Below are 12418 nucleotides of genomic sequence, written 5' to 3'. Positions count from 1 at the left end.
GGAGCACCCGGCGCAGGGTGCAAACTCCACACAGACAGCACTGGAGGTCGGGATTGAACCTGGGTCTCTGGGGCTGTGAGGCCTCTGTGCCACCCTCATTTTTATGCACTTACAAATTAAAAATTGATTATATTAACAAATTAAGACATGATAACAACCGTTTCTGCATTGCTTTGAGTCACAAAAATGTGATTATACACTTCCCAGTGTGAGTCACCTTTGTGAGCTCAACTCAGTTTCCACATCACAGATGTGTAGTCATTCATTCCTCGTGTAACACCCTCAATCCCCGTGAAACACGCTCATTCCCCGCGTGATGCCCCTCAATCCCCACGTGACGCCCCTCATTCCCCGCACATTGTACCTTGTTCCCTGAGTATTGAACTTGGACCACCTGGTCCTGGGGCACCTGTTGTTGAGGTTTCCGGGTTGATTTGAACTTGGGAATCCAATCTTCCCCTCGCCCCTCCACACCTCTGTCCTGATCTCCAGCAGGCCCTCCTGATCTGCTCCCCCAAACCTAGCCAGATCCCTGGCCTCCCATCCCTCCCCACTGCCCCACACCAGGGCTGGAGGGGGAATTCAAGTTCCCCTCCACCCCTTGGAACCGGATCTCTGAAATGTGTGTCACTGACTGAAACAATGTACATGGTCCCAGTGTAACCACAACAATGCCTTCTTCAGCTCCTGTGTGTGGGTGGCTGGGGGGAGAGGGGGTGTGACTCAATCAATGGCGGAAGAATGAAGATGGGAGGAAAGGGTCATTAAATGAGAGCACAGAAAACCATGAGACCTATTTAGCCGGCTCGGTCTTTGTAGGTGCTGGTGACAGGCAGCAGGAAGGGAGGGGAGGGAACAGCAGACGGCTGTGCGCAGTTGGCCAGGTGCTTTCTAAAATAGGCGACCGGAGCCTGCAAATACAGGCAGCTCGAAACCACTATAATTAGCTGAACTCTTAACATGTTTCCACCTGGCCCTAACCTCAGATGGTTATACAGCGAAATGAAGCCACTGGTTTTAGTTTGGTATATTTGCTTGTTACTTTGCCCTTTGTTGGAAAGTCAACACTCTGGACTGGTTACTGGTGGCAGTGTGTCGCAGTTTATTGTCATATCCACAAGTACATGTATGTACAGGTGCAATGAAGAACTTACTTAGAGCACAGGAACAGGCCCTTCAGCCTACAATGTTGTGCTGAACTAATTAAACTAGTAATTAAACACCTAACTAAACTAATCCCTTCTGCCTGCACGACTCTTCCATTCTCCGAGCATTCATGTGCCTAAGAGTCTCTTTAACGCCTCTGTCGTATCTGCCTCCACCACCTCCCCTGGCAGCCCGTTCCAGGCACCCACCACTCTCTGTGTAAAACAAAATCTTGCCCCGCACATCTCCTTTGAACTTTCCCCCTCACACCTTAAATGCATGCCCTCCAGAATTAGACATTTTGACCCTGGGGAAAAGGTACTAGCTGTCTACTCTATCTATGCCCCTCATAATCTTATAAATTTCTGTCAGACCTCCCCTCAGCCTCCACCGCTCCGTAGAAAACAACCCAAGTTTGTCCAAGCACATACCAATGCTCAAGACAAGAGGGCATGGCTTTAAGGTTATGGGTGGGAGGTTCAGGGGAGATGTCAGGGGGAGGTTTTTCACCCAGAGAGTGGTTGGTGCATGGAATGCACTGCCTGGGGTGGTGGTGGAGGCAGATACATTGGACAGGTTCAAGAGTTTGTTGGATAGGCACATGGAGGAATGTGAGATAGAGGGATATGCGGGAGGAAAGGGTTAGATAGTGTGAGGGTGGTTTGATGGACGGCCCAACATGGTGGGCCGAAGGGCCTGTTTTGTGCTGTATGGTTCTATGGTATGCCTTCTAATCCAGGCAGCATCCTGGTGAACCTCTTCTGCACCCTCTCCAAAGCCTCCACATCCGTCCTGTAACGGGGCGACCAGAATTGAATGCAATACTCCAGACACGGCCTTACCAGAGTTTTATAAAGCTGCAACATAACTTCCTGACTCTTGAACTCAGTGCCTCAACTAACAAAGGCAAGCACGCCAAACGCCTTCTTTACTGCCCTATCAACCTGTACTTGCAGCAGCATCACAGGCACATAGCATATTATACACATTTACAAGAAAACCAAATTATACATAATTGTACAAGAGAGAACACAGTTAGAACAAAAAAAACCAAAGTCCATTGTAGTGCAAAGTGGTCCCAGTGCTGCTGTACTGAGGTAGTGATGAGGGGTGTGCCGGTTGGTTCAAGAACAGAATGGTTGAAGGGAAGTGGCTGTTCCTGAACCTGGTGGTGTGGGACTTCAGGCTTCTGTACCTCCTGCCCGATGGGAGCTGTGAGAAGATGGCACGGCCCGGATGGTGGGGATCTTTGATGGTGGATGTTGCCTTCTTGAGGCAGCGTCTCCTGTAGATACTCCCGATGGTGGGGAGGGACGTGCCCGTGATGTACTGGGCTGAGTCCACATTACCTCCACTCCCACTGACTCACAGTGCCAGGGAATTGTCTCCTGCTACAGTCATCGCTCACTGGCAGTGGGGGCTGGTGGGGGAGAGGATTTTTTAACCTCTGCCCCAACAGAACGACACAGTTAGGTGGGCACGTTTATTAGAGTAAGGGAGATCCAATCCGTTCAAATATTGAATTGCATTTGGCTAGGACACCCACCTGGCTTCACTGAAGCATTTCACAGCCAATGGTGAAGGGAATTTTGCAGCCAAATTGTACACAGCAAGCTCCCACGAACAGCAGTGAGATAATGACCAGATACTGGTTGAGGGAGTGGAGGAACTTCACTGCTCTTTCCCTACAATGTTCCGTGAGGTCTTTTCTGCCCACTCAACAGGACACATGGGGCCTCGGGTTAACATGTGATCCCAAGCTCAGGCCTGGATTTCTGTGCTGCAGTCTCTGGAGTGGGACTTGAACCCACCACCTTCTGACTGAGAGACAAGAGAGTGCTCACACTGGGTGCACTTTAGTTCAGGGTGTACATGTGATGTGGCGGCCTCGAAATGAGTTTCTATCAGTTCACCTTGTGGGTTTGCGGACTCGAATAGATTCCTCCTTGCAGCTGTGCCCTGCTTCCTGTTCACAGAACAACCGGGCTCCACAAATAGGAGCGGATGTGGTCACTGAGTCTTGGCACTGAGCTTCTTGTGTTAATTCAGTGTGAGCCCCAGTCTTCTCTGGATATTAAAACCCTGACGAGGAGCTGGAGATTCTCCCGTTGTACTGGCTAACGTTCTTCAAGCAGCGTCGCTCTTTTCTGGTGATCATGTTGCTTGTGTGATGTCTGTACGGAAACGAGCAAGTGTCTCGTACTGCAGGAGAGACTGATAGGGCTGAGAATCACCACAGCAATTCAACACACCACCTAAAATCAACGGCCAGACACTCAATGAAACTCGCACTGACAGTGCAAGAAAGAAAAGTGCAAAAGATCTAGACTCCAGGTAACGTTTATGCTTTTAACTTCTGCGCTGTCTCTACAAACCTGCAGTGGCAGGAGACTAAGTAACTGGAGGGAAGATAGTTGCCAAAAGAACTGTGGTGTGATGGGGAGACTGCGTTTAACGTTGCTAGTGTTGTGTTCTACAACATGCTGCCTGAAAAAGTGGACACGTGTTCAACAGGAGCTTCCAAAGGAGTTGGATAAGTAGAGAAAAAGATAAAAGGGTCTCAGGTGTGGGACTGATTGGAGAGGGAAGAGGGGTGGGGGAGTAATTGGACAGAGCGGGAACTGGGGAGGTGGGGGGGGGGGTGCTAGGAGAGAGCTGGGTGGGAGAGTGATAGGGGAGAGAGAGCTGGAGAGGGGGCTGATTGAGGAGAGAGAGGGAGGTGGGAGTGATTGGGGAGGGAGGTAGGGAGAGTGATTGGGGAGAGGGAGGGAGAGTGATTGATGAGAGAGCTGGGAAGGGAGAGTGATTGGGGAGAGAGAGGGAGGTGGGAGTGATTGGGGAGAGAGCTGGGAAGGGAGAGTGATTGGGGAGAGAGAGGGAGGTGGGAGTGATTGGGGAGAGAGAGCTGGAGAGGGGGCTGATTGAGGAGAGAGAGCGAGGTGGGAGTGATTGGGGAGGGAGGTAGGGAGAGTGATTGGGGAGGGAGGTAGGGAGAGTGATTGGGGAGAGAGGGAGGTGGGAGTGATTGGGGAGAGAGCTGGGAAGGGAGAGTGATTGGGGAGAGAGGGAGGTGGGAGTGATTGGGGAGAGAGAGGGAGGGAGAGTGATTGGGGAGAGAGAGGGAGGTGGGAGTGATTGGGGAGAGAGAGGGAGGTGGGAGTGATTGGGGAGAGAGGGAGGTGGGAGTGATTGGGGAGAGAGCTGGGAAGGGAGAGTGATTGGGGAGAGAGAGGGAGGTGGGAGTGATTGAGGAGCTGTTTCAGCTTTGGCACCGTGGACTTCATGATCTTTATGTAATGGAAGAAATGTGTTTCAAATTCTTATTTCATCTTTCAGATTTCTTCATTGCCTTTTTTGAAACACTTTTTCTTCATTTTCTGGCTCTGAACATTTCCCACACCGCCAGCATTTATTGCCCAGAGAAGGTGGGGAATGAGCCGCTTTCTTGACCTGTGTCCTTCTGGTGAAGGTGCCCCCTTGGTGCTGTTGGGGAGAGAGTTCCAGGGTTTAGACCCAGAGGTGATGAAGGAACGGTGTAATATTCTGAGTCAGTGGTGTGTGATTGGAGGGGAACCTGCAGGCAGTGGTGCTCCCCTGCGCCCGCTGCCCTTGTCCCTCTGGGTGGTGGGGGGTCACAGGCGGTGCTCTCAGTGCACACTGCAGCCACTGTGTGCCAGTGGTGGAGGGAGTGAATGTTTCGGGAGGTGGATGGGGTGTCAGTCAAGCAGGCAGCTTTGTCCTGGATGGTGTCGGGCTTCTTGAGAGCTGTTGGAGCTGAACTCACCCAGGCAAGTGGAGGGTGTTCCATCACACCCCTGACTTGGTACTGGTTTGTTGTCATGTGTGCCGAGATGCAGTGAAAAACTTTGTGTGCGTGCCATCCGGACACATCTGCCATATATAAGTACATACAGGTAGTAAAAAGAAAACAGAACGCAGAACGTAGTGTTACAGTTACAGAGAAAGTGCAGTGCAGGCAGACAATAAAGTGTGAGGGCCAAGACAAGATCAAGAGTTCATCCTTTAGTACATGAGCGGTCTGTTCAAGAGTCTGGTAACAGCGGAGTAGAAGCTGTCCTTGCCCTGTAGATGGTGGGAGGTTTCAGGATGTCAGGAGATGAATCACTCACCACAGGGTATGCAGCCTCTGACCCACTCTTGTAGCCGCTGTGTGTGTGTGGTTAGTCCAGTTGTTCAGACATTATAATCGTTGCTGAATTGAGAGCCAATGTGCCCATTTGCAGGGTGTGATTCACAGTCAAGTCTGCTCCCCTTCAGTGCCCATGTTGCATTGACCAGTGAGCCCATTTTATTTCCTTTTCCAAAGGAGCTTTATTCAGTGATTACAGCATCACATCATTACCACACTACAATATTCCACAGTTCACACTACTTACAATCAATAGTTTCAAATTATAATGCAGTCATCTCTATCCAGAACACACTCGAGCCCCTGTGGCACCCACCGGTCCCGGAAAGCCCCCGTCGTACCCGTGGACACCGCAGGCTCCTTCTCCAGGGACCCATGGGCACAGATGTAACCCGGGAAGAGGGGCAGCAGTCGGCTCGGCCAGAACCCTCGACTGCCCGCTGCCTGGACCCGTGAATGGCCACCTTGGCCAGGCCCAGGAGCAAACTGACCAGGAGATCCCACAACCCACCCACCACCCCCTGGCACCAGGTGACCAAAGATCAGGAGCATGGGGCTGAAGTGCAGCCAAAACATGAGGAGCAGCCCCTTCAGAGGCTGCAACCTCTCACACTCCGTGTATACATGATACACTGACTCCTCCTGGCCGCAGAGGTGACAGGCGGCTGGGGAGTCCATAAACCGCCTAGGAATCTATTACATGGTACCGCTGTGTGCAACACTTTCTGGTCCCCAATGTATAGGGGGAGGACTCACACATAAAGAGACCTACTAATGACCCCATGGCCCAGTGATGTTAGAAATATCTGCTCCGTGTCAGTCTGCAGAATTCGAATCGACTTTTACCCTTCATTGGTGGGTTGTGAGGCACAGCTACTGCCCAGTCCCGTGTCACCCTTGTTACAACTAGGACGATGCAGGGCTTCGATCCGAAACGTCGACGATTCCTTCCCCCCACCGCCCCCCACAGATGCTGCTCGACCCGCTGAGTTCCTCCAGCAGATTTTGTTGCTCCATCTGCAGTCTCTTGTCTCCATTACCACCAGCTGGCTTGCTCGATCTCTTTTAATTATCTTTGAGATCTGGGTGTTACCAGTAAGACCTGTGTTTCTGGCTCTACCTTAATAAAAATGCTGAGACTCTGGAGTCAGCAACAATCGACCAATAGTGAGTAAACAACTGGAGCAGCTACACAAGTACCTTGGCTACCTGTTCAGAGTGATAAATCGTGGCATCAGACAAAGGCGCAGACTACAGAAGGAAAGCAGGTTTCCCTTCCTCAGGGTGATCAGAATCACTGACACATGACGTGAAATGTGTTGTTTTCCAGCAGCAGTACAGTGCAAAGACAGAAAAATCCATAAATTCCAGAGATAAATAATTAGTGCAAAAAAAAGGATAACAAGGTAGTGTTCATGGACCGTTCAGAAATCTGATGGCGGAGGGGAAGAAGCTGTTCCTGAAACATTGAGTGTGGGTCTTAAGGCTCCTGTACCTCCTCCCCAATGGTAGTAACAAGAAGAGGGCATGTCCTGGGCGGTGAGGGTCTTTAGTGATGGATGCCGCCTTCTTGAGGCACCGCCTCTTGAAGATGTCCTCGATGGTGGGGAGGGTTGTGCCCGTGATGGAGCTGGCTGAGTCTACAACCCTCTGCAGTCTCTTGCGATCCAGTGTATTGGAGCCTCCCATCAGCTGTGAACAACAATCTGACAACTTCGCAGGCACAGCATTGGGGTGGAGCAGTACAGATTCACTGGGATTACACCAGTGTGCATGTGCACTTGAGGCTGGAAGATGTGATTGAAGTGTTTATAACAGTACAACACATCCCCAGGTTATGAACACCCAACTTATGGACAATGAATTCAAAAGTCCGACCTACCTACACATATTCATTCCTGCAAACGTTTCCTCTCTCTCTCTCTCTTTTAGTAATTGTTCTTTCTTATCAGTTTTATGTGTTTTTGATGCCATTCATTGCAATACTGTGGAGCTATGGTTGCCCTATCGAGTGACTCTTGTCAACAGACAAAGGGGAACCTCAGCAGTACTGGGTCCAACACAGACTGCGGAGCTGTGTTGGGCTTGCTCAGGAGCCGTCCTTCAGCAAAGCAACTGTGGTCCATGTTGGACCCAGTCCTGGTTGGGTCCACTTTGGAAAACATTGGTAAATGGTTTACTATTGTCACGTGTACCGAGGTACAGTGAAATATTTTGCTTTGTGTGCCATCCATACAGATCATTTCACCACATCAGTGCATTGAGGTAGTACAAGGTAAAACAATAACAGAATGCAGAATAAAGTGTCACAGTTACAGATAAAGTGCAGTGCAGGCAGACAATAAGGTGCAAGGGCCACGACGAGGTAGATTGTGAGGTCGAGAGTCCATCTTATCGTACAAGAGGTCTGTTCAATAGTCTTATAACAGCGGGATAGAAGCTGTCCTTGAGCCTGGTGGTACGTGCTTTCAGACTTTATTGTGTTCTGGCTTGGTTTGGATCAGGTTCGTTATTAATTAATGTGAACCACTCAATACTTTTAACACAGAGGCCACACTGACCCCCAGCAGAGCAGTCCCATCCCCCTCTCCTTACTTCCCCCTATCCCCGCACCCTTCCCTCTCTCATGCCCATAAACTCCCCTTTGATTTTTTTGCCACTTACCTACAGTTAGGGTTAATTTATAGTGGCCAGTTACCTACCGGCACGCCTTTGGGATGTGGGAGGAAACCGGAGCACCTGGGGGAAACCCACATGGTCACAGGGAGAGCGTGCAAACTCCACACAGACAGCGGCAGAGGTCGGGATTGAACCTGGTCGCTGGAGCTGTGGGGCAACAGTGCTGCCCGGTCAGATTAATAAATAAGTAAATACTCGATGTTGTAAAGAAACACATTATTACATGTCAGCAGGGCCCACACAAGAGAGCTGTACTGCTGGTTTGAGTGAGCACGTGGACTGTCTCTGAATGCTTCAAATTGCTATGAAATCATCCTTGGGTTTGGGTCGGTTTTTAATACAGTGTACCCCACGTTATGGCAGTTTGGGTAATGGAAATTCACCCTTACAGAACTCACAGATCACTACCAAGATCTTTCAGATATGGAATAAAAATTTGCTCTCAAATTTACATGAGAAAAAAATAACCAAATAAACATGCAAAAGAAGCAACAGATTTTGTCAATTTTCGTGTTGCAGAGTATCGCGATACGGACGTTTTTCTAGGAACACAACTGCTCCCTCACGCAGAGATGTACTATATCATGCCCCAGCAGTTCTCAGCTCTTAACTACCCTCTGAAATTGTCTACATAGGCCACTCAGGTCAAGGGCACTTGGGGACGGGTGGTAACTGTAGTCTTAGCTTTGGTACAGAGATCCCATGAGGATACCAGGATGGTTCTGCCCCCTGGTGAGGAAGTCCTGGTCAACAGCACATAAGCTTAAATCAGAGCAGGAGTGAAGTGAGGTGAGAAACACTGATGCAGCTAGTAGAGCCACTGCCTCACAGCTCCGGAAACCCGGATTCAATCCCAATCTCCGGTGCTGTCTGTGTGGAGTTTGAACATTCTCCCTGTGACCGTGTGGGCTTCCCCCCAGGGTGTTCCGGTTTCCTCCCATGTTCTGAAGAAGTGCGGGTCACTGGGCTGCTGTAAATTGCCCCTTGTGTGTAGGTGAGGGGTAGAATGTGGGGGGAGAGAAAACAATGGGAGCAATGTGGAGTCATGGAGCTATGCAGCACGGAAACAGGCCATTTGGCCCAATTTGTCCATACTGACCAGGATGTTTATCTGTGCCAGTCCCATTTGCCTGCTTTTGGCCCATAACCCTCTGAACTGCTTCTACCCATGGACTGATCTAAATACCTGTTAAACTTTGTCATTGTATCTGCCTCTACCACTTCCTCTGGCAGCTCGTTCCATATCCCCCTTCTGTGTGTACCCCTCTGATCCCCTCTCACTTTAAACCGATGCCCTCTAGTTTTAGGCTCTTCTAGCCTAGGACAAAGACTATGATCGTCTGCCTTATCCACACCCCTCATAATTTTATATACCTCTGCAAGATCACCCCTTAGCCTCCTACACTCCAGGGAAAAGTGCCCCAGCCTATCCAGCCTCTCCTTATAACCCCAGCCCTCCAGTCTCGGTTACATCCTCGTGAATATTTCCTGCACCCTTTCCAGCTTAATGACGTCCTTCCTACAGCTGGGTGACCAGAACTGAGCACAATATTCCAAGTGCAGTCTCACCAACGACTTGTACAGTTGTAACGTGACGTCCCAACTCTTGTACGTAATATCCTGACCGATGAAGGCAAGCGTGCATTAAGTGGATGCTTAATGGTCGTTGCAGACTCTATGGGCCGAAGGGCCTGTTTCCATGCTGTATCTCTCTGTGACCCACACAGGGTAATGGGAATATGGAACCCATTACACAATGATGGTAAAGCTGGAGACTCCAGTCTAAGTTGGGAAAGGGTGTGGAAAGAATGGACTAAAGGCGATGAGCTGAGGTCCAGACCATCCATGGCATGTATGATATTGGGATAGCATCAAGGAGCTGAATGGCCCCTCTCTTATTCTTCATAACTCCAAACTGTGAGTCCCCTTGTGTAAAGTATGAAGGAGCAACATTGACCGAGGGCTCGGCAACCTGGAGCTCAAACGTGTGACAGGCTGGGAGCTTTGTGCTCAAAAATACAAGGGTGGGAGTGATCTGAGAGAAATTGGGGACCGGTGCCAGAGGGGGAGTGATTGGGGAGCGGTGCCAGAGGGGGAGTGATGGGGGAGCGGTGCCAGAGGGGGAGTGATGGGGAGCGGTGCCAGAGGGGGAGTGATGGGGGAGCGGTGCCAGAGGGGGAGTGATGGGGGAGCGGTGCCAGAGGGGGAGTAATTGGGGAGCGGTGCCAGAGGGGGAGTGATGGGGGGGTGGCGCCAGCTTGTCAATCTGTCCCTGGTGTAAACAGGACAGTCACGAGCAATGTTACCGCGTACGCTTCCACTTTAGCGATCGCAGGGTAATCAGGTGAAACCCTTATATAATCAGTTATTTATATTCAATATCTCAAAATCCCCTAGATATTCTCTTGTGGGGATGGGTGGGCACCAATTCTGTTCTGTATTGATTCAATGACGAGCGAGCTTAGGTAAAAGAGGAAGCAAAAGCAACAGAACTATTTACTTTTCTGCTGGTTTAGTTCTTGTCCGGGGACAGGTACCAGCTGAATAAAATGCTTCTCTGTGTGGATCGTAACTTTGGGAAAGTAGGCAAGCTTTGGAATCATTTCAAATTAATTTCTGCCAATTAAACTGACGTGGATGAGAATGTAGGCGGTCTGATTAGTAAGTTTGCAGACGACACAAAAATTGGTGGAGTTTTGGATGATGAAGAAGGTTTTCCAAGGATAAGGTGGGACATAAAAGAGCTGGAATGTAGGGTGGACAGAGGCAGATGGAATTTAATCCAGACAAGTGTGAGGTAATCCACCTTGGGAGGTCAAATTCAGTATGACACATAGAATAAACAGCAAGAACTGCAGGAGTGCCGATGTACAGAGGGACCTCGGGGTGCAAGTTCAGGGCTCCCTGAAAGTGTCGATGTAGGTGATAGGATAGTGAAGAAGGCATTTGGTGTGCTTGCTTTCGTAGGCTGTGGCATTGAGTATAAAAGTTGGGATGTCCTGTTGCAGCTGTACAAAACATTGGTTATACTGCACTGAAAACATTGTGTACAGTTCTGGTCACCACATGAAACTTTTGGTAAATTGGTTTATTATTGTCACACGTACCGAGGTACAGTGAAAAACTTGGCTTGCATACCGTTCATACAGATTAATTCATTACACAGTGCATTGAGGTTGTACAAGGGAAAATAATAACACAATGCAGAATAAAGTGTTACGATTACAGAGAAAGTGCAGTGCAGGCAGACAATAAGGTGCAAGGTCACAATGAGGTAGATCGTGAGGGCAAGAGTTCATCTCATCGTACTAGAGAACCATTCAATAATCTTATAACAGTGGGATCGAAGCTGTCCTTGAGCCTGGTGGTACGTGCTTTCAGGCTTTTGTATCTTCTGCCCGATGGGAGGGGGGAGAAGAGAGAATGTCCGGAGTGGGTGGGGTCTTTGATTATGCTGGCTGGAGGGGAGGCTGCTTTCCGTGATGTGCTGAGCTGTGTCCACAACTCTCTCACTTAGAACATTGTGTACAGTTCTGGTCACCACGCTACAGGAAGAATGTCGTAGCAAAAGAGAGATTGCAAAAGAGATTCACCAGGATGTTGTCTGGAATGGAGGGCTGTGGTTCTAAAGAGAGATTGGATAATCTGAGTTTTTTCTCACTGGTACATGGAAGGCTGAGGGATGACCTTATAGTTATTTATAAAATATAAGGGGCATAGACAAGATAGATGGCCAGAATCTTTGTCCCAGGGCAGGAAAGTCTAGAACTAGAGAGCACAGGTTTAAGGTGAGAGGGGAGGAATTTAGAGCAGATCTGAGGGGTGAGTGTTTCACACACACGGTGGTGGGGATATGAAACGAGCTGCCAGAGGAGGTGATGGAGGCAGATACACTTTCAATGTTTAAAAGGTATTTGGATGTACTTGGATAGGAAAGATGTAAGAGAACATGGGCCAAATGTCAGCAAATGGGATTAGCGTAGACAGGCTCCATGGTCGGCATGGCTGAGCTTGGGCTGAAGGACCCGTTTCTGTGCTGCATATTTCCATGATTCGATTTATGAGAAATTAAATAGAGTGCGAAGGGAAATAGGCTGCACCCTACCTGCCCTCCCCTGGACCCCATCGGTGTCTCCCCATGGTCAATGCTCATCTCCATCAGAACATTCTGGAACTTGAGCACTGAAGGCAGGACAGTCCTGGGGAACTGCCCCCTGGATTGACGTGAAAGATCCAGTCACCACCAACTGAAATAGGTGCCAGGAGTTATAAGGTTCCCTGGTTGATAGCTATTCCTCAAATTGCTAAAAGACAGATTATTTAGTCTTTGTGGGATCCTGCAAAGGCCATGCTCCCTCTTCCTCCCCCATCTCCCTCTCTCCTACCCCCTCTCTCTCCCACCCCCTCTCTCTCCCACCCCCTCTCTCTCCCACCCCCTCTCTC

General features: G+C 49.6%; 1 protein-coding gene across 1 annotated transcript in view; it reads right to left on the bottom strand.

Moving 5' to 3' along the window:
• LOC127579057 (DENN domain-containing protein 3-like) overlaps positions 1-12101 on the bottom strand; it is a 743140-nt gene extending 731039 nt beyond the window's left edge. Inside the window, exons 1-2 of the mRNA XM_052031688.1 lie at positions 12081-12101; positions 8802-8806 (exon numbers count right to left, since the gene is read on the bottom strand). Of these exons, the coding sequence (XP_051887648.1) occupies positions 8802-8806; positions 12081-12101 (26 nt within the window). The remainder of the gene's footprint in view (positions 1-8801; positions 8807-12080) is intronic.
• Between the last annotated feature and the right edge of the window lie 317 nt (positions 12102-12418).

The sequence above is a fragment of the Pristis pectinata genome, chromosome 16, assembly GCF_009764475.1.
Source record: "Pristis pectinata isolate sPriPec2 chromosome 16, sPriPec2.1.pri, whole genome shotgun sequence".
NCBI classification, from domain to species: Eukaryota; Metazoa; Chordata; class Chondrichthyes; order Rhinopristiformes; family Pristidae; genus Pristis; species Pristis pectinata.
This window is presented reverse-complemented; position numbering and strand designations above follow the sequence as displayed.